General features: G+C 49.5%; 1 protein-coding gene across 1 annotated transcript in view; it reads left to right on the top strand.

Annotated features, from left to right (window-relative positions):
* Window positions 1–22,721, top strand: part of LOC307240447 (cell adhesion molecule DSCAM-like) — a gene marked incomplete at both ends in the record, with an annotated part of 87,492 nt that overhangs the window by 54,038 nt on the left and 10,733 nt on the right. Inside the window, 15 exons of the mRNA XM_080014231.1 lie at window positions 1–147; window positions 1,772–2,050; window positions 2,799–3,074; window positions 4,652–4,948; window positions 6,456–6,731; window positions 9,758–10,036; window positions 11,025–11,144; window positions 11,805–11,984; window positions 19,488–19,684; window positions 19,789–19,885; window positions 20,023–20,151; window positions 20,477–20,644; window positions 21,179–21,249; window positions 21,385–21,628; window positions 22,347–22,493. Coding sequence (XP_079870357.1) covers window positions 1–147; window positions 1,772–2,050; window positions 2,799–3,074; window positions 4,652–4,948; window positions 6,456–6,731; window positions 9,758–10,036; window positions 11,025–11,144; window positions 11,805–11,984; window positions 19,488–19,684; window positions 19,789–19,885; window positions 20,023–20,151; window positions 20,477–20,644; window positions 21,179–21,249; window positions 21,385–21,628; window positions 22,347–22,493 — 2,907 coding nt within the window. The remainder of the gene's footprint in view (window positions 148–1,771; window positions 2,051–2,798; window positions 3,075–4,651; window positions 4,949–6,455; window positions 6,732–9,757; window positions 10,037–11,024; window positions 11,145–11,804; window positions 11,985–19,487; window positions 19,685–19,788; window positions 19,886–20,022; window positions 20,152–20,476; window positions 20,645–21,178; window positions 21,250–21,384; window positions 21,629–22,346; window positions 22,494–22,721) is intronic.

Raw genomic sequence — 22,721 nt, 5'->3', positions numbered from 1 at the left:
TGTCCCGGTTTCTCATCACATCCACGGGAGCCCTGTACATCTTGGATGTGCAGATGGAGGACGGCCTGTACAACTACAGGTGTATGACGCGCCACCGCTACACCGGAGAGACGCGACAGAGCAATAGCGCCCGCCTCATCGTCTCGGGTAAACAGGAGCGATAAAGTGCAGTATATTGTAGTATACTGCACTGCATACTGCAATGTAGTGTTATTTAGTATAGGAGTACACTGCAGTACACGGGTGGTTTGGTGTTCCAAAGCCAATAATAGTACCACTCGCATGTGAACTGCGTTGAAATACGGGTGTGAGAGGCACTGAAACGGAGACGATGAAGCTGTTGATCTTGAGTTCATCTTTACAAACGTTAGCCCACCAAGTCATTAAATGGTCTTGCATTAGAATGAATGAGGTCTTCATTTCAACGTAAAACATTTTGTATGATTTTATTTATCTGTGTATTTCTTATTGTCAAAATGAGTCAAGTTCTTCTGCATTCACCACAGTTAACGTTTATTATGTTCTAAAACCAAAACCCTACCACTGGACCCAATACTCGAGAATACTTATTCATCCAAAAGTCTTATATTTCATTAAAATCTGTCTTAAAAAGGACTTAAAAGGCATCAAATTTAACTCTCTGATGCCCACAAACACCCCGGCGTTTTAATTTATCTTTATCGTCTGACTTTAAGATAAATGAATGTGGAGACATTGAACCACAAGCAAATAATTCAGTGTAAATTGAGTCCTTGAAAGGAACCGAAAATGACAGAAAAGATGAAGTGAGAGAAAGGGAAGATGACAAGTGACAAAGGTCAGGAATACGGGGGGGAGGGGTGGCTCAAGGACATTTAGAGTGGCAGGGAGAGGGACCATCTTTTTAAGTTGGCGCTAAAATATGAACGCAAAAATTCCAGACAATGGAATATTGTTTTGACATGATATTACACTGTGTAGTCCATTAAACATTGATGGCTGGATTAGAATAACCTCATTAACGTTCGTCTCCGAGCCTTTTTAACATATTGACGGTGTCATTACATAAGACGTGGCATACCAGCGAAAGAGCAACAGGACCTTCCACCGTTCTATCCCGGTCAGTACGGTAGGAATGATTAGAAACCCACCCCACGGTTACCCAAATGAAAAGCGCTGTTGGCAAAAATCTGCTGCGTGCTTCTGTAGTTGAGGGAAATTCTGCTAAAGCGTCTGGTATGGCTGGTTTTGTTCAGCCAGCACACGACCGACTAATCATTTATCAGTGACACGCAGAACGAGCTACCGCATTAAAAAAATACACAAATTTCATGCTCATCAATCATTTCAAAATCTTGATAAAAAAAAATGAAAAAAGATACTCCACGTCACTGACGCGATCATTTACTGCAGAAATGTGGCAATGAACTAAACCACTTTTTACTAGACATACAAATGGTAAACCCTGACGGATAAACACTGTCTGATCTCACATACCAATCCAGTGCAGTGCATTTACTGAACAATATTGACTTGGAGCATGAGTTTGGGGTTATTTAAATATAATAATTAACATAAGCATAAAATCTGACACGTCGTACATTATTCTGTGTATAAATAAAAAGGAGAAAAAAAACTTTCTGCAGTGGCGATATTCTCAGACGCTAACTTGCGTGTTTCAGTATCGGTGCATCTTGAAAAAAGCAATAGTTCCTAAAACCAATGCTATAGATGTGAAATATAAACCCTGATTCACTCCACACCTTCACCTCTGCGCCACCCACCCATCCAGACCCGACCAACTCCGCCCCCCACATCCTGGACAGCTTCGAGCGCCGTGAGGTGATGGCGTCCCATCGGGTGGAGCTGCCATGCAAAGCCTCCGGTCACCCGGGTCCCAAGTACCGCTGGCTGAAGGACAACCGGCCCCTGGAGCCCGACACCCGCTTCAGGCAGAGCGTGACGGGCCTGCTGATCGAGCGCGCCCATCCCAGCGACACGGGAGCGTACGTGTGCGAGGTGTGGAACGGCTACGGCAACGCCGAGGTCGTCGGCAGGCTGCTGGTCAAAGGTCAGTTCCCATGAGCCGCACAGGACGGACGATTTGTATTAAACTCGGGGGCGAATTCACAAAGAATGGACTGCGGCCACTAATGGCACCAGGGAATTGCACATCGATTAGCGCCGCCTCAGCATCCGATTCACAAAACATATTGCGCTGATATTTGCTGCGGAGTGCAATTTGCCCTCGTTTTGCGGCGCCCGATCACAATTATCCATGTGGAAAAGTAAACAAGGGCAATAGTCCGGTGGACAATTAAAAAAAAAAATTTAAATTAAAATAAAATGGGAGCGGGGCTTCGATTCATTCTGCTGCGCGATCAATAAGCATACCTGTCAACATTGGGATTTGGGGAAAATAATGCGAGTGGCGCCCCGATACGCAATCAGACAACTAACAGGGAGACCTCGTGTGTCTGATGGCAAAATCCCCGTTGCACGTTACGCGTACCCCATTGGGTGTCTCCCTGTACGTTACGTGCAAACCCAAGCTGTCTGCCCTGATGTTGAGTCTCGGAAATTCCAACTTAAATGGCCGTTCCTTTTCCCTTTTCCCTGTAAGAGATGCGTCCTGACTTCAATCGAATGCGGCGTGAGACATTTTAGGGTTTTATTGAACATTGTTGGTGGGGAAAAACCACTCTGAACAAATTATTATTTAATGTAGAATATTAAACGAGTCTGAAATACATCCGGAGGGAATCTCTAGAATGAGGAGCCACAATGAAATCTCCCCTCCCCCACCCCACCCCCTGCAGAGCCCCTGAAGGCGGTGGTGAGTCCTCGGAAGGTGAAGGGCAGTGTGGGGAGCCAGGTGTCCCTGTCCTGCAGTGTCACCGGCTCCGAGGAGTACCAGCTGTCCTGGTACCGCAACGGAGAGCTCATCTACCCCGGCAACAGCGTGCGCATGACGGGCCAGAATCGCGAGAACCTGGTCATGGCCGGCATGGCCAAGAGCGACGGGGGAGTCTACCAGTGCTTCGCCAGGCACGGCAAGATGTCCGCCCAGGACTTTGTTCAGGTCATCCTGGAAGGTCAGCCATTCTCAGTGTTCCCGCAGGGGCCGTGTGTGGCCGAAAGTGGGGGAAATATTTGATTCACTCATATGTGCATGTTTGTGCGTGTGTGTGCGTGTGTGGGTGTGTGTGAAGGGCACCTGCATCTAGAGTGTGTATGTGCTAATGAGCGCTGCAGTGCTGGCCGGGCCCAATGCCTTTTAACATATTTTGTGGAAGAGGCCGGCGTACTATAGCGCCGCTGCAGAATGCTTCTCCCATGGCCGTTCACCGATATAAAGAAGTTATTGATAATCGAGAAGGCGGCGGAGCCAGAGAAAGGACTAGTATTAAGCCCTGCTACCCTCTCAATCCCACATTTTCCTTCATGCTTAAAATAAATGCAGTGGAAATCCAGGTCTGGGGGAATATGCGCAATATAGATTGGGATATATAGAGTCTGATTGGTGGATTTTCTTTACCATACGAACTCTGATGCCGGGATCGGACAACACAAATTCAGGACGAAAAGTCTTGCATGTGATGTACGTAGCAAGGTCATGTTCCTTGACGTTGACCAATAGGACGACCTAGTGCTCTCTGGTGCGCATACCTGTATGTAAACATGCCGAGAAGAAAGAGGGACGCCGCTGTTGTTGCTGTCAGTTGGAACAGCGCAACCGAGGAAAGGTTCGTTGAGCAGCGGCGACATTAACCCCCGCCTTTCTGACGTTTCCGAGAGGGAGTACCATGACAACCTCCCAAAAGACGAACGCCACCACACGTAGCGCCTCCGTATCCGTGACTGACAATTTCTCGACCCTCCTCCCCGACGACCTATGAACTCGCGCAGGGTCGTGAAAGGCAGCGTACGATGATTGGTCGGGGTCGTACGTGTAGTGTTTCCAGTGTTTCCCGGCCAAGACGGGGCAAGAATTTACGGCACTATGATCGCCTCATCCGACGTGGTGATGGTGACCATCGTGAAAGACAAAAATACAGTGTCGTCTGATCCCGGCGCAAGGGGTAGCGATTGGCCAGCTTTGTTGACGCTGTGTTTTTTCCGCTGTTGGTGCTGCCATCTTTAGGAGGGGCTGGAAGTCGCTTCAAAATTTGGCCAATTTTGATATTGATACTTTGTTGGGATGTTATGCAATTGTTTTTAACTGTTTCATGTAGTTTCTGTAATGGATTGTATTTGCATCATGAGATATGTTTGTTGGTCTTCTCATTGTGCATAAAATTATCGATGTCGACTCGTATTGTGACCCATTGTCTCGAAATTGAATCGAAAATGTGAGATCCTGCCTAATACCCGGCCCTAAACTTGAGCTTATCAGGTTCTCTTCTCCGTCCCCCCCACGGTAACACTGGTACTTTGAAACCTTACGGAGGTTAGTGGTTATTAAGTGTCCTTGGTGTGACGGTTGGTTAGTTATTATATTGACTAATGAAGCGCAGCTAATCAAGCATGGCTGACTGTGCAGGTTTACAACACCATTTAGAGCGAGAGACTTCTTTCCACACTTTAGCAATATCTGCACGGCAACAGGAGGTGCAAACGCATATAAACACGTCCCTTTTTTGCCTCCCCCATTTCCCTCCACGACGCCCAGACGGCACCCCCAAGATCTTGGCCTCGTTCAGCGAGAAGGTCTTCAACATCAACGAGTTTGTGTCGCTGGCGTGCACGGTGAAGGGCACGCCGGAGCCCCGGGTGACGTGGACGCTGGACGACGACGCGGTGGTGCGGGACAGCCGCCACCGCATCTCCCACTACGCCAACGCCGAGGGCCACGTGGTCAGCCACCTCAACATCAGCCAGACGCAGGTTCCCGACGGGGGCGTGTACCGCTGCATCTGCAACAACTCCGCCGGGACAGTCTCCTACCAGGCGCGAATAAACGTAAGAGGTGCTTGTCAGATCAGCTCTTCCAGCACACCATCACATATACACATATCCTCCACAGCGGTGTGTGTCTTGATTTATTTTGATTGATTTGGCAGATTTTTTATTTTTTGATTTTCGTGTGCGGGGTCTGGGGGTCACGTGTGTTGATGAGCGGAGAGGTGGCGAAGAAGAAGCCGACCGGTATTTTTGACAGGCCCGGTTTTGTCTTATTCCAGAGGGTGAGGAATGTATAGGGATGGCTGGCTGCCGACGCGGAGACGCCCTGTGAGGCAGATAGGCGCTGTGACCCCTCATACGGAGCGCTGCCGGCTCTGACCTCGTTTTCATCCACGGCGTAATCTCGTATTTGAAAACGGAGCGGCCTCCTATAGAGTCATCAGTCACCACGTGTCAGTCTTAACTTCTTTAATGCCCTGCTTCAAAACCCAACACCTGCTGATAGCTTTTCATTGGGACGCCATTAAAGTGATTTACTGTACAGTTAGCTGCAGTGCGTGGCAGCGGCGCTATCTGCTCTTCGCAGGGAGACGCTCGGTCGGGCTTCCATTGTTACGCAGCAGTTAGGTGGAAGGGGAGGACATTGTCTTCCCGGTGCGAACCCATTAACTGGTCCTGTGTTGCCGAGTGAGCGGCGCTTCCACTATACTGACTCCCTTAGTTTTGAGTGTGTTCGCTCTTGCGTGTTTATTTAGGCTGAATAGGGGTGATTTTGAGGCCCTCAAGCGTGGGGGATTGCGCGGACCCTGGACGCGGCCGAGCAACGGAGATAAATCTCCGCAGGTGCTATTGTGAAGAATGTGTAATGACTGTTTCTCAGATCGTTGGCTCCTTAATCTAAAGAGAGTAGCCACCCCGGACATGCTCGCGCTGCAAGTGCACTTCAGGGTCTGGTTAAGAACAGCCGCAGAACGTTAAAGAAAGCCTAATAGCCCCTTTCCCTGGTAGGCCCGGTCTATGGAAGCCTATTGGCTATTCTGTTGGTTTTTTCGCCAGCGTGCGGGCGAGCAGCGGTGAACATGAGTAATGGTTTTGATAATAGGTTCCAGAGTGGAGAAAGGGAACATTCCACTCTAATGCTTGTCACCGGCAATGGCTGGCGCCGAAGAGGTGGAGAGCTGGCTAATATTCAATTCTGACTAAATATCAGGGCACACTCTCGGCCTAATTCGTCCAGGAACAAGTCCCCCGCTCTGGCCAGGGAGAGAGGTAAATTCAGAATTGAAGAACACGGGACGGAGTGGATGTGCTAGCGGCGCCGCTCCAACCGGTATGGCCATCGAGTGTTTCTCCCAATGACTGGGTTGGCGTCTTAGTAGGGCACTCAGAGGCTCCCCGCAACCCCCCGCACCCTGCCGGTTTTTTCGGTGTGCATCAGAATGAATCAAGACATGTGATTTTGTGGTGTATATATTACAAACGCACTCACAGCACAGCGCAGTTCACTATTGCAACCCCCCCAGCCTCAAAACCATTTTAAGAGAGGGTGTTTCTCCATTGTGTCCTTTAAGGGCCTGCCAGCATACGACCAATGAAAAACCTCACTGCCATCGCTGGGCGGGACATGTACATCCACTGTCGCGTCATCGGCTACCCGTACTACTCCATCAAGTGGTACAAGGACTCCAACCTGCTGCCGTACAACCACCGGCAGCGGGCCTTCGAGAACAACGGCACGCTGAAGCTCTACGACGTGCAGAAGGACGTGGACGAGGGCGAGTACACCTGCAACGTGCTGGTCCAGCCCCAGCTCTCCACGCACCAGAGCGTCCACGTCAGCGTGAAAGGTATGGTGGGGGTGTGTGTGTGCGTGGGGGTGTGCGGGTCTGGGTGGTGAGTTCCAAGATTCTGAGTTTCTTGATTTGTTACACGCTCATATGGGTTTCAGCTGCAGTGAAATGCGTAACGGCAAACTCCAAAATGGCCGCGCTAGGCATCGGAGAGGAACAAAAGGAGGAAGTCTAATCCGAGTGCGAAAAACACATATCCGAAAAAGGTCCTCCTGCACATATACAAATCTACGGTTGACAAAGTTTAAGTTCAAGCCGTTTATTTGTCATATGCACCAGCATTTCAGCCAATGTCACATTAGCAATGACATGTCGGGGCCATCTTAGGAAGGTTAATAGAAGAATTGCATAGTAATAGTAATAGTCAGAATAAGTATTAACTGATGATTAAATAGTAAGAAGGGTAGCTCTGGAAGTGGCTGTGCAGAGGGACTGACGTGAAAGTTATTAGTTATTATGAAGCAATGAATTTAAGTAAACGGGAATTCAAAATGCAAAATGTCCAAAAAACACGAAATATCAAGCTCTTTACAAAACATTAGATGGAAACTCATGGCGCTTTTCCACCACATGGAACCGGCTCAACTCGACTCAACTCTGCCTCATTTGGTAGCAGGTACTTTGTTCTCCGCTGTAGATAGAACCCATAGCAACGCGGCACAAAACCGCCGTGATGCCATCTTTTTAACGCGACACACATACACACAAACACACACACACACACACACACACACACACACACACACACACACACACACACACACACACACAAACAATGGAGGCTGTCGAAGGGATGGTGGTCTTGATTCTCAACCTGGCATAAACTAAAAAACTAAAACTAAAAACTCTCTGAACGATCCCCCATGTCCCCCGTTCCCCATTTCTCCAAACCAAACCCATAATAACAGTGTAATAAGGGTGTTTTTTTCTCGCCGTAGACATATTTTTTCTCCTAATTGAATGAAACGAAAAAAGCCCTGCGTGGGGGAGACGTTCTCAGTCCTGCTGTCCATCACTTTCTTACCCGTGTTGCGCAATGGTGACGCAGAGACGCAGTGACGATTCTCCGTGACCAAGAAGCAGTCTGCCGCGGTTTTTCACGTGACCTTTCGGTATCGCCACAGCTCGCTTGGAACCTCGCCAGAGGTGATACCTAAAAAATCTACGAGTACCCTCCACAACTTTTGCCCGATTGAAAAAAACCAAAAAGGCGAGTCGAGTCGAGTTGAGCCTGCGGTGAAAGGCCCATCAGATCCCTGGCCTTTTCACAGCTGAAGAGGCCGATGCTTTTGGAACGTCCGGCCACGTAACCGGGCCACGACATGGCGCCCAATTACAGCAGCCACGCGCCCACGTACGCCCCACCCAGAGGACCCCTGCTGGAACGCCATCCGCTCCATATTCATCCGGTTGTCACATCTCCAATGATGGAAAACAAAAACACGTAAAAAAACCGACGCCTCCTTAATCTTCTGTCACAATAATAACAACAGAGTGGCGACCGTCGCTGATGCGGACGCTGATTTCAGACCGCGGGGCCCGGCGCTCCGGCTGGGTTGTTGGCTGATAGGAGGCCCGGCGTCTCCGTCGCTCCCGGCTCGCTTATCAGCGAGGTGATCTGAATATATGCAGCCGAGCCAGACGATGATAACCCCTGATGGCTCTCTTCCCTCAATGACGCTGCATAATTTGAAATGTGTAACGGGCAACCCCACACACACACACACACACACACACACACACACACACACACACACACACACACACACACACACACACACACATACACACCACACTATCTCTCCCTCTATTCCTCCCTTGCTCGCTCTGTCTGTCCGTGGCTGGCGGGTCTTGGCGCTAACGAGTGGTGGTGGTGGTGGTGCAGGGGGGGGCGCGCCGGCACCTAGACAAAGCCGCTGTGCCGCCATTCCAACCCTGGCTAATTTGCCTCTCAGCTGCTTAGCATTCCGCCGTTGCCGTGGGGAATCCCCAGGAGCCTATTATGCCTATTTTGTTGTGAATTAAATAAGCGCTGAAGTGCCGCTTATTCCAATGTTATTTTAAGTCATTAATTTTCCAAAGCATCTGTTTCTCACGATGGCTTCAGTGTCCCCAGAGAGAGAGAGAGAGAGAGAGAGAGAGAGATACAGACTGAGGCAGAGAGGGATGAATGTAGATAAAGATAGATCAAGCGAGATAGACGTGCTGTTCAGTGGAGGAAATCAGTTTAGTCCGAGCGAGAGCGACGGCTCGCGCTCGGACTTAAGGCGCCGGCCGTAATGACACCATGATGATGAAGACGTGGCGATTATTGCTGTTGATTCGCCAAGAGAGAGGGTTTCCACGGCCGCCTCGCCAGGTGGAGCACACCGTTTGACCGTTATTTTCCACCAGTTAGAAGAGAAGGCCCCTTAGAACTTTTGAGTCAAACAACCGGAAAAAACTGCCCGCGCTTGAGCTTCGGATTGCATCTGAGGTGCGTCTTTTTTACAGCGTGTCCGCAAGTCTTGAAAAGTCTTGAATTCAGTTTTACAAATATAGGTTGCATTTACGAGTCAGGTTCGTCTGCATCAGTCAACATTTCAGCTTACAGCTCAACTTATTGCGACATACTTACCTGCTGCAATTACCTGTTCTCGATGAACCCAACTCACTTCATGCTTGACTCTGTACTTACCTGTCGCGAGGAATCCAAACCCTGGTTCTCACCTGTCTGGAGTTCTGTGGAATAAAAAATACTGCTTGGTTTTATTCCAGTTCCTAATCGCCTCCCTTCCTCTCTGACCTGAAAGAAACTGTTCTAATAACAGTAGAATTATCTAGATCATATCCCAATTTTACCTCATACTTACGTCTGCCCTGCCTAATTATATAGCACTTAGCTGCAATATATTGAATAAGACAGAAAACATTTGACATAAAAGGCCTTAAAAAGTACAAAATTAAACTCTCTGATACCTGCGCCCTGTATTTAACTTCTCTCAATCCCGAGATGAAACTCCCGCGTGTCTCTCGCCGCACAGTTCCGCCCACCATCCACCCCTTCGAGTTCCCGCGCTTCTCCATCGGCCAGCGGGTCTTCATCCCCTGCGTGGTCATGTCCGGCGACCAGCCCGTCTTCATCACCTGGCAGAAGGACGGCCGCCCCATCCCGGCCAGCCTGGGCGTCACCATTGACAACATCGACTTCACCAGCTCCCTGCGCGTCTCCAACCTCACGCTGCTGCACAACGGCAACTACACCTGCATCGCCCGCAACCAGGCCGCTGCCGTGGAGCACCAGAGCCAGCTCATCGTCCGAGGTGACGGGACCAGTTGGTCGGGGAGGCTGAGGGGGGATTTGAGGCGGAAAGTGAGGGGACAACACGGAGTTAGTGTTCGTACGTTAGGTGTACCTAGTAATATAGATCAAGCACTGCCATGAGCAGAGGTGTAAAATAACTGAGTTTTTATACTCAAGTATTATATGACTTGTAAGTAAAAGTCTTGTGTTGTTTTTTTACCTGAGCACTGGCATCCGAGTGATTGGCATCAGAATCTTTTAAATTGCTCCAGCGTTGAGAGAATAGCTTCGCGATAGCCCCATTGAAACTCTTAAATTCAACAGATTCTGATACCAATCACTGCGGTTGAATCCCAATGATGATTTAAAACACAATACAAGAAAACAAACAAAAAAACCACTTTAAATACAATTTTGACTTGTTTTAAATTGGGTAATTCGATTTTAGGATAATCGAATTGCAAAAATCATACTTTTGTACTCCACGACATTTTCATTTTGTATGTTGCCTATTTTTAGTTACTTTTTAGGTTTATTGCTGATTGAAATTTTATTTTTAAATGTTTTATTCTTGTTACTTGATTATATTTTTCCTGCATTTTTGTGAGCTGCTTTTACACCTCAATTTCCTTGCGGAGATGAATAACGTATCTATCTAATTTAATCGAATCGAATCTAAACACCTGAGAATTTAATTTTTTTTATAAGGGTTTTTCATACAAGCAAGGCAAACAAAAATTAATGCATTAAGGAGGAAATGTATCTCAGATAGTACATTTACTATCAAATACTTTAACACTACAGGCTGAATGTTGAATAAGGAGCTTTACATTCAGTTTTCTTAAGGTATTTCAACTTCCACTACTGCGGAGTGTCGGATGCCGGGATGCCCTTAGGGACGGCCTTGAGCATAATCAATAGATTTACGCTGCACCAGGAGTGTATGAATGGTGCTCACGCACTAACCGTTTGAGGGGTGGTGGGGGGGATCCCTTTTGTGATTGCAGTTCCTCCCAAATTCGTGGTGCAGCCGAAGGATCAGGACGGCATCTACGGGAAGGCGGTGATACTCAACTGCTCGGCGGAGGGTTACCCCGTCCCCACCATCCAGTGGGAGTACTCAAAAGGTACCGACCCAGCAGACGCCCACAAACGCAACTCCTCTGCGTCTACAAGCGCGCGGTTCAAGGACATTGACTCAGGGCCCGTAGCAGGGAAGCGCGCTCCTCTATTCCCTTGAATTGCAAAATAAGACTTTTGTTCTCGTTCTTGTTGTTATTGTTGTTATTTGGCCTGCGGCGAGTTCTCCTCGACGGCGGATCGCCCGCTTGCGAGTGCCAACACAACAAACATAACGTCCACAGCCCGAAGGTGGAACACGGAACAGCCTGCCTCCACGAGTGCAAACAAGAAGGAAGAGCTGCTTGCCTCTCCTCTGAGCGCGGGAAACTGTCGTAGCGTTACGTAAGCCCCCGGCTCGCTGTGCAGGCTTCTCCATTCCGGGCTCGCCCCCGGTTTGGCGAGTAACTATTGAGGACAACGATCTTCGGCGATTTGATCAGCGATTTGATCAGCCGCCGTAAGACGGACACCGTGTGTGAGGTCGAGCTGCTTGTAATATTCGGCATTAAGGGGCTGTGTTAAAAAAAAAAAAAGCAATACTCCGATACTTCCATCATTTCAATTTCTGAATCGATTTCAAAATTGTGATTTCGACACGTTCGAAATGTGTGCTCGCCGTTTTAGTTCCTTGACCCCTTTGTATCGACAACCACCTTTCCCTACAGGTGCGGGGGTTCCTCAGTTCCAGCCCATTGCCCTCAACTCAGGCTTCCGCATCGAGGTGCTGGTCAACGGCTCCCTGCTCATCAAGCACGTGCTGGAGGAAGACAGCGGGTTCTACCTGTGCAGAGTCAGCAACGACGTCGGCGCCGACGTCAGCAAGTCCATGTACCTCAACGTCAAGAGTAAGTCACGAAAAACGTGTCCGATGTATCTGCAATTAACTGTCAAGCAGCCGAGCTTCGGCCCGTGGACCTCCGTCCGCACCAGGACACACTCGGCAGCTTCTGTGGAACGTTTGGCTCCCAGTAGGATGTTGCCCGTTGTCCCTTTCCTGCCCGGGCAAACAACAGGACAGCAACGTACACCGCCACCCGCGTATCTCACAGGAGGAGGAAGAAGAACAAAAACATCAGCGTTTATTCACCACGTGGCCAAGGACTTAGCTCCCCTCCATTAAATCCTGGGATTGTCAACGCGGGCGGGGGCTGCCATGTGGAAAAGAGGCGTGCAGAGGGGACGGCGGGGTGGGGGTGGATGGAAGGAGCGGGTTCTCCACCTCCTCCTCCTCCTCCTCCTCCGCTTCGTTTCTGCCTCTTTTCTCTGGTGCTTCTTCCTCCCGTCCTCTCTCCGTGTTCTCTCTCACTCAGACCGTCGCTATCCTACCGTATCTCCCGGCGCCATGTTGGTGCATGTCTGCGCCCTCGTCCTTGTGTGGCCGCCGAGCTGGAGGGCGTGGGCTCGGCTTGTCTGTCCTTGTTGAACCGCCGTGTCCCGTCCACCGCTGACTGGTTAAAAAAATATCGGAGTCTGAACAAACGGTAGAGGACGCATTGAGTAAAACACACGCGACACCGTTTTCCTCGCGATGGTGATCGTGACCTCCTCTGTTCGGTTCACTCTTCGAAGGTGATCACATGGACACGCTGACAGCGTCTGCTCAGGATATGCCAAAGTTATAATGCAACCCACCTCTTTTTTTTTTAATCCAGACCACTGCCCTCTACAGGCTGCAGGTTTCCTTGAAACCACACCGCTCCACTAAACGATGACTGCATAATAGCTTGCCGTTCTGAAGGAACTAAATAGCACAGATGGGGGGAAATATTTCAAATGGATTATTCCTTATTGAAATACGTCTGTTGTAAGCGGCATCCAAAATATTTTTACGTGAACTCTAAAGAGGCAGGACATAGAGTTTTGTGACACAGTGTTTCACAGTGTGCAGCATGCATACAGGTTTTAGGTTTGTTTGTGTGTGTGTGTGTGTGTGTGTGTGTGTTTGAGTGTGAGCACTGCTCCACTGTGGACGGTGCCCGTGTGGCATGCTGTATGTAGCCTCCCCCCTCTGAGCGTCTTTCAGCCTCAGCACCGCTCCCCCACGACTCTGCCTGTTTGATTCCGACACATAAAACCCTCAAAGACAGGCAGGTGGACAGACCGTCAGACGGACGGGCTGACGGGCTGACGGACAGAAAGGCGGAAGGGCGGACAGACAGACAAACGAACAGACAGGCAGACAAACAAGCAAAATTGCATCGATGCAATTCTGTACACACATCAGCTATCATCTCTCTCTCTCTCTCTCTCTCTCTCTCTCTCTCTCTCTCTCTCTCTCTCTTTCTGCATGTACAGTGGTCACTGGGTCACAGTGCAGTCGCACAACAAATATTCTTTTAATCTTTATCAAAGTTCCCGACGCTGACAGAGAAGTGAACTCCTTATTCCCGAAACCTCATGTGCGAGAAGAATGCAAAGCAAACAGAACCATGTCAAGCCACCGCACACGTTTGAAAAAAACAGTGGTTTTACACAAGAACACACAGCACGGTGGTGTAGAACCTACATGCTGAAATAGTACAGCTTGACTCCACAGCGGCCTGGAAGTCATGAAGTAATACTTCTGCATTGTTTACATTACATATGGAATTAACCTGAGTGGTTGACTGTGTGTGTCTGTGTGTGTGTGTGTGTGTGTGTGTGTGTGTGTGTGTGTGTGTGTGTGTGTGTGTGTGTGTGTGTGTGTGTGTGTGTGTGTGTGTGTGTGTGTGTGTGTGTGTGTGTCTGTTGCGAGCGTCTGTTGAGCCTTGATTTGATCGTTAGGCCGACCGGTGTTGTGCTGCTCTTCGCAGTAACCCGAAACTCCCTGGGAGCCCTTAGCTCCTCACCCGCAACTCTCCTGCGTACGCACATATCTGTGTGTGTGTGTGTGTGTGTGTGTGTGTGTGTGTGTGTGTGTGTGTGTGTAATCCTGTGTACTTACTCTTTGCAGACAATGAGCTCATTAACCCTGAAAGGCTGTGTGCTTTACGGGTGTTGTGTTGCTCACAGTAACATAGTCCCCCGCCCCCCCCCCCCAGACGCACACACACACACCCTACACACTCAGACACACACACACACATACACAGACTCGTACACACACACACACACACACACAGGGCAGGTGCACGAGGGCCCCTTCCATATTTTGGTAACAAAACTCTAGGGCATTCGGTACAACTTGTGCCGTTAGCGGTTTATCTGGGCCAGCTTGCACCGCACCACTCAAGCCGTGGAAGCTACTTAAGAGGCTTAGCAGCCAATTAGAAGCGGGCGCACGCAGTGACGCACACCAAAAAGCGCACGTGACGGATAGTACGATCTTCGCCGTCCGTCATTGGCCGCACCGGGAGCTCTTCCGCGTGTCGGTTACATATTGTAAATAGACAGGCAGCCTCAGTGGACGCACATTAACGTTTTTTTCACACGACGGGGTAAAAGGAGCGCGCGCTTTAATTCAAAGAGCGCTGTGTTGATAGGATGCCCACGGGAAAGTGTATAATGAGCCGGGCTTTTTGGATCTCACTCCGTGGCCGGGCTGTTGTGCCGGCCCCGTGAATTTTTTTTTACCTCAGCCTGTTTGTGATGTCCCCGCCCAGCACTTTCATTGTTTTCAGTGTCTGTGCATGGGCTAATGCTGGGTCATAATACGCCACGCATCATCCCAGGCAGACGCTGCCGCAGCACTCAGGGCATGCAGAAATTGCTTACATACACCATGAAACTGGTGTCATACTGTGTGTGTGTGTGTGTGTGTGTGTGTGTGTGTGTGTGTGTGTGTGTGTGTGTGTGTGTGTGTGTGTGTGTGTGTGTGTATGGACGTTACACGTGTTCAGGTGAATGCATGTTAATCTGCATTTTAACAGTGATCAACTTGTTGTTATTTTCTATTTACTTTGCTAGTGCTTACAGATGAGTTTGGGGCGGGGACAGGGAGGGTTAAATGAAAGCCTCCTGCTAGGCCTCTCCACGATACAGTACCTCCCAAAACAGATGCATCGGAGTCAATTCATTACCCATTCACAGCGGATGCGAGCAGAGTCAGTCAACAGCCACTCAATGTTTATCACTGCCAATTAGGACCAATCAGGTCTATTAGGCATCATCATGTCGCCAGACACTGCCATGAGAACACAGCGCATAATTAGACTTGATTGAAGGAGAAAAAAAAAAAGGTCGCGTGGTCACCCCCAACCCCCAAAATCTCATCTTCAGCCCCGTTTGTCGTTTTGTTTTGTTTATCTTCTTTACCCCCCGCCCCCCACCCCTCCTGTGTCACGCTCCATGTCCGAGCCAATTGTGCAGCTAAGGGAATTATTTCAGTACATTTGCGGGCGGGCCAGTGAACCGGTTACAGTATAGCTCCGTGCCAAACGTCACAGCCCCCTCCCCCCGACTCCTCTCCGGTGCCTGCTGTACCCATCGTGCCCGGGGGCCATGGGGGCGGGGGGCGGACCCGGCGGGAGCTCGTTTGTGGCCTCCCCGTGGAGCCGCGGCGCCCCGTGACCTAAATGGGCCCTGGCCAGCGAGACGCTAAACGCAGAATGGGCTCCTGGCGCTTTCACGCTGTGACATGGGCGAGGCCGCATAACGATCTTGTTCCTAAATATGTAAGATATTATGGTCCTGCAGGAGTGAGCTTTAGCTCTGTGACTGTATTAATTGTAGATATTTTTGGAATAAAGATTTGCAGTGCAACTTAGGGGAGGCTGGATCCGCTAAGTTATCTGAAATGCTCAAATCCTTCGTTCCAAGCCACGGACCTGTCGGATAGATTTTACTAACGCTAATGGAGGCTGAAATGATTCAGGCTATGCTGTTGGTTTGATCTCCTTCCTTCAGCCCTCAGGTGTGTTTTCTTTCTCAAGCACCTCTAAGTCTTTCAAAGTTATTATTCCTCCCGTGAAAACACCTTCGTATTAAAACTGCCGCTGCGGTGTAATTGTACCGTCTTACCCTGGTGACCCCTCAGCCTGCGTTCCGTGTCGCTGGAATGATCCGCTAAAATACATTTGCAACATTTCCTCCTTTTTTATTATTTTTTTGCTCCCTTTTTCGTTCTGCATTGCGACATTCCAGGGTGTGCAATCACCGTACTCCCGTGAAAATCAATGGCAGGTCCATGTTCTATTCCTGGCTACTAGAAATGGCCCTTTCCAAGAGCGGAGATTGAAGAGAGCGAGAGAGAGAGAGAGAGAGAGAGAGAGAGGAGGGGAGGCTAGGGGATGAGATGGGATGGGAGGGAGGGAGGGAGACAGATAGAGAGAGAGAGAGAGAGAGAGAGAGAGAGGAGAGACTGTCCAACCGCTGGTTGGCATGGTAACCTGACCAGGTGAAAGGGAGGCTGGGAGGATGGGGGGGGGGTCTCACAGGAGCAGCCTATCAGCAGTCAGCCTATTCCCCTACGATCCCCCCCCTGCTGCAGGCTTAGGTGTATCATCACTGCCCTCTGGGTTGTTGTTGTGGAAAGAACGCAGGGCTCTCCTCCCCTCGCCGTCTAAAACACACACACACACACACACACACAAACACACACACGCACACTTTGCTTTACATTGAACACACCGTACACCGCGCCCTCTGTCTGTTAAGAGAGCCAGAGGTTTGTTTGGAAAAATGCTTCGAAAGGGCTCCCACGAAGACTCTGTACTGGTTCTGCCGGCTAGGGAAGGTTTGCCTGGAACACTCGTGAAATGTACAATTTCGTCAAAGTCAGATATCACAATGTATTTTCCTCAATATCATTTCTGAGATGACAGTTGGTGTTTTCATTAAATATTTTGGCATTGATTAGAATAGATTAGAATGGCGTTCAGAAAATGAAAGACAACATTGAACCACATCACAAAAATCCCAGACAGTATCTAAATCTCTAGACAATATCATATCCCAATATCAATCGTTATGTTGATATTATCGCCCGTCCCTGCGAATCATTTCTGTTTCCAGCGGTGTTGTGTGTTCTGTCGGCTCCCAGAGAGCCACCGTCAAGTCATTTCTCTCATCTTGAATTAAAAACCTTGCTCTAATAGAAAACTGCAGGTCGGATGCCTTCCAGCCACCACGATTAACTAATGGAATTAAGTGCAAAGTGAAAATGCCGCATGGCACGCAGAGATACCCAGGTTACCGATGGATGAATTGGACGGAAGAAAGGTTTATGACAGGGTTACGAAAGACACAGCGGGATTCACAATGAACAGTTTGAGTGGATGTGACAGGGTCCCGTCCGTCGGTGAGCGCCGAGAGTCATGAAGAGACCTGAGATTCGGGGACTCCAGGGGGAACAATTCGAAGCTCTCTATGTTCCTCTCTTTTCTTTGTCACTTTGCCCGTCCCTCTCTCCTCCTCACCTCTCTCTCTCCCTTCTCCTCACCCAGACTCCCCCTGTTGCCCCATTCCCGTTCCGATAATACCTCTGGATATTAAAGAAATATATCAACGGTGCAATTACAGAGGCCATGAAGCGTGCCCTGGGGCTGGCTCAGCTGGCTCAACACACAGACACATGCACACACACGCACACCCACGCACACCCACGCACACACACGCGCACACGCACGCACACACACACACACACACACACACACACACAGTCCATTTTGTACATGCATACATGCACATACAGTACATATAGTGCACAAACCAAAACACACACACACACACACATACACACACACACACACACACACACACACACACACACACACACACACACACACACACACACACACACACACACACACAATTATCTTAATCATATTCAATCCCTCTTCATGCCACAAGGACACTCATTGTTGATTATTTTCCTAAATGTCGCTGGCTCTGATTTCTTTTTTTAACCTAATATCAAGATCAATATGGAATAAATGGAGTAAAGAGAGATGGATCAAGTCACAGTCATATTTGGATCATAAATAATGTTGTTTAATCGAATCTAGATCTCAGGAAGTAGAGATCATTTCTTCGCACCTACTCTTCTACTACCCCCTTCTCTACTCTTCTACTCCTCCCCTCCACCCCTCACTCGCCCTCCCACTCTCCCCGGGCTCCGTCGTCTCGCCCGTCGGGAGTGTCAACACCCTGGTTCCCTGCGCCACCTCCGAGCCACTTCCTTAGAGGAAAGAAACAAAACCAGAACGTTGACATGAAGCTGGGGTGTTGTTTTTTTTTTCTTCCTTTCTTTCTTTTTCTTTCTTTTTTCCTCCTCAAACGCTTCTCACTAAAAATTCATACTTGCCATGCTAAATAAATCGCCATGCTTTTTCCGTAGCCGAGCTCCAAATGGCTGGAGAGTGAATAAGAGATGAGGCTTAAATGTTTGCAACTCCTCGGCTGACACTTCTCATCACATCACCACAGTCACGCTGTGTGTGTTTCTGCGTGTGTTTTTTCCTGTGTTTGTTTGTGTGTGTGTGTGTGTGTGTGTGTGTGTGTGTGTGTGTGTGTGTGTGTGTGTGTGTGTGTGTGTGTGTGTGTGTGTGTGTGTGTGTGTGTGTGGGTATGTGTGTGTGTGTGTGTGAGAGAGAGAGAGAGAGAGAGAGAGAGAGAGAGAGAGAGAGAGAGAGAGAGAGAGAGAATGTAGGAAGAGGAACTGTGTGTTTGTGAGTGTGTGTGCATTCTTTTTAATGCTTGTTTCAGAGAGTGTGTGTGTGTGTGTGTGTGTGTGTGTGTGTGTGTGTGTGTGTGTGTGTGTGTGTGTGTGTGTGTGTGGTTGTGTGTGTGTGTGTGTGTGTGTGTATGATCATATTTTTGCGTGTGCAAGTGTTGGCGTGTGTACGTCCGGGAGCGGGGTTTGTTCCACACACGAACACACTCTGCTGTAGGTTTAATGAGGCGTGCATGTCGTTAGTGTGTGTCTTAGGAGTGTCGTTAGAGCTCCGGTGAAACCCACGGGGACCATAACGTACAAGATACGAGCGGAGGACGGCGGTTACCATGAAAGCAACGTCGAGGAGCAACAAAGACACACAGCAAAACTGTATTCGGGAGTTTGATACGTAACGTGCAAAAACACCTTTACATCGGCAAAATCAATAAACTCAAGTCCAATGAACTTCAAACTGACTCGACTTGTATCGTTACATGCACACGGAGCGGACGTCACTGGGAGACGGTGGGAAAGGAGAATAAAGATACCGATGGATCCTCAGTTATCTTGATGATTGGTTAACTATGAGGTCATCCAAGGGAGAGCACTTTCTTTAAAGATTTAACGTTGATGAAGTTCGTTCACATAAACTCTTTGAAGGAAGGAACCGGACGCGGAGCAGAGCTGGATGGGGGAGCTGTCGGCCGGTTCTTGAAATGGAATAATTACATCCCAAGTCTAATCTCTGTCTCCCTCCGCCCTTCTCCTTCCCCAGTACCGGCCATGATCACCTCCTACCCCAACACCACGCTGGCCACGCAGGGCGAAGAGAAGAAGATGAGCTGCACGGCGCACGGCGAGAAGCCCATCATGGTGCGCTGGGAGAAGGAGGAGCGCATCATCAACCCCGAGACCAGCCGCTACGTGGTCACCTTCAAGGAGGTGGCCGACGAGGTCATCTCCACCCTGCAGGTACGGTGCGGCGGCGACGCCTCCGGGAGGCGCACTGTGAGCTACCCACGGCAAGCCCGCGCGCTGAAAGCTGTGCTGTGTTTCCGTCCTTCTGCTTCCCTCAGATCATGCCCACGGTGAGGGAGGACTCTGGCTTCTTTTCCTGCCACGCCATCAACTCCTTTGGGGAAGACAGAGGGATCATTCAGCTCACAGTGCAAGGTAGGCCTGCTCCAGCCACCCCCACATCGTGGCATAGGGCGACAATGCTTCCAACGTTCCAGGTTGAGCAGAAGCGTATACGAAGAAGAAGGGGATGAATTAACGGGTTGTTTTGTTTTCATCCTGGTGTCTTCCAGAGCCCCCTGACCCCCCGGAGGTGGAGATCAGGGAAGTGAAGGACAGGACCATTGCCCTGCGCTGGACCATGGGCTTTGATGGGAACAGTCCCATCACCGGCTTCGATATCGAGAGCAAGAACAAGTCAGGTACAGAGACAAGACAATGACGGACGATTCAGTCTGATATGTGATTGGACCAAGTTCATTTTCGACGCCGATCTTCGCTGTGTACGCAATTGCAGTGAGGAGATATTTGTAGTGTCGCTGAAATTGTTTTGCAATCCTGTGCAGAATTGCGTTGTTTTCTTAGTGCATCAGTCCGGGACAGGAATTATCCCAGAGGCATTCACTTTGTCTCAGCGCCATAATTCAATAGAGGCGGTTCCTGATGCACTTAGCTGGCTTTGACCCTTTCCCTCCCGTCCTGGGCCTCACTAACCCCCATAAACCCGTTGGGCCTCCCCCCCTGCAGCCTCCTGGGACACCGCACAGAAGACCAAGGACGTGTCCCCCCAGCTCAACCAGGCCACCATCATCGACCTGCACCCCTCCTCCACCTACAACATCCGCATGTTTGCCAAGAACCTCATCGGCAAGAGCGAGGCCAGCAACGAGCTCACCATCACCACCGACGAAGCGGGTGAGTCGTGGGCGGGCGCTCGTCCTCGAGTCGGGGGGCCTGTGTCCCGGGACGACTTCTGATTTTAGACACGCGGCAAACACACGGCAGTGCGACCCCTTTGTCGTATTTGAGACGCCGTGCGGAGGTGGGTGGGGGGGTGAAAGGAGAGTAGCCGAGCGGGGACAAGGGCCGGCCGAGTCAATTCATTAACAGCCCGGTGACATCAGCCCCATTGGCTCTGCTGCATTATTGAACACAGGCTGACCCTGCACTAAAAGCAGAACTTTTCAATTAGCGGCCCCAGTAGTAAATGTCACTCTGCGGTCAATAGACTGAGGCGGGACCCCCTCCTGCAAATTATCCACAATCCCTTTACCCCCCCCCCCCCTACCACCGCCACCATCACCTACATATACACACACACACACACACACACACACACACACACACACAGAGTGTGTTCCTTCTCACTATGATCTGCTTCTTCAGTGGATTTTGAGTTTTGAGTGAATGTATAGTAGCATTGTAAATCTGTTGTGGTCTCATCTCCAGCCCCCGATGGACCTCCCCAGGAGGTGCTACTGGAAGCCCTGTCCTCGCAGAGCATCCGTGTCACATGGAGGGTAAGCGCAAACTGCAGCATGTCTGTTTCATGCCGGGTTTCTGTGGTATAGGTGATGGACGCACCTTTTTCTTTTTTTTTTTTGTTGTTGTTCATCAATCACGTGACGTTCCTCTGCTTCCTCCTCACCGACCAGTCCCCCAGGAAGCACCTCCAGAACGGGGCCATCCGGGGCTACCAGGTGGGCTACAGGGAGTACAGCTCGGCCGGCAACTACCAGTTCAGCGTCATCACCATGGAGACCACGGGGGACAACGCGGAGAGCCTGGTGCTGGACAACCTAAAGAAGTTCACCCAGTACGGGGTGGTGGTGCAGGCCAGCAACAGCGCCGGGACGGGGCCGTCCTCCACTGAGGTGGCCGCCACCACACTGGAAGATGGTGAGCGGAGCCGACTGGAACGTAACCACGAAACTCACTGAGGTTTTGGTGTCGAAATTTGTCATCTAAGCGAAACTAAACCACACATAATATAGAGTTTAGGGACTGTAAAAGCATAATTGGCTCTTATTTTTTAACCTCTCTACTCTAAAATCGACACATGCAGCAGTGGATCCGCTGCACCTTACTGCATTCAATTGTATTGTTTTGAGGCTGTCCCGGGTAAGATAAAACCTACGTGCAGATGTATCGCCACCTAGTGTAAGCTGGGGGAAACTGCCACATCAAATCAATCCCCAAGTGTTTCCATGTGTTTCCATTGGTTGATTCTCTGCTTTTTTCAATGAAAGAGAAAGATATAAACACAATAAATAGTATGCAAATAATTACATTACATTATGTCATTTAGTAGACACCTTTGTCCAAAGCGACTTACAATAAACTACCAACTAATTACTTTAAACTTCCACAGACATACAGTATATACACTATGCAAATATTAAATGCAAATAACGTTTTAGGGAACGGACCATCAATCATCAGCAGACTAATTGGACAAACATATATTTTTTGGTGTCCGTTGACGAATTGTTTCAAATTTTACCTTCACTTTCTCGCCAAGTTCTCCCGAGTTTCTGTACCACAACATTCCAACGTGCAAATCCTTCAGAACTTCAACTCAAAAAGTGAGCTTTGTCTTCCTTCTGCCCCCTTTCAGTTCCCAGTCGTCCTCCAGAGAACGTCCAGGCCACCGCCACCTCTCCAGAGGTCATCTCTCTGTCATGGCTGACCCCACCCAAGGAGGCCCTCAATGGCAACCTGCTGGGCTTCAGGGTCATCTACTGGGCCAACCTGCCAGATGGAGGTATACGCGCACACATACACACACACACATACACACACACACACACACACACACACACACACACACACACACACACACACACACACACACACACACACACACAGATACCGGCCCAGTTCTAACTGTGCATTATGTATAAATTACTTGTGTATTAGACAATGTCTGATGGCTGCTTCCCATCTGTTCTTATGGGTTCCAACGTACTAGGACAACAGTTTTCTGAAGAGT

Source organism: Zeus faber (genome assembly GCF_960531495.2).
Source record: "Zeus faber genome assembly, chromosome: 14".
Classification (NCBI taxonomy): Eukaryota; Metazoa; Chordata; class Actinopteri; order Zeiformes; family Zeidae; genus Zeus; species Zeus faber.
This window is presented reverse-complemented; position numbering and strand designations above follow the sequence as displayed.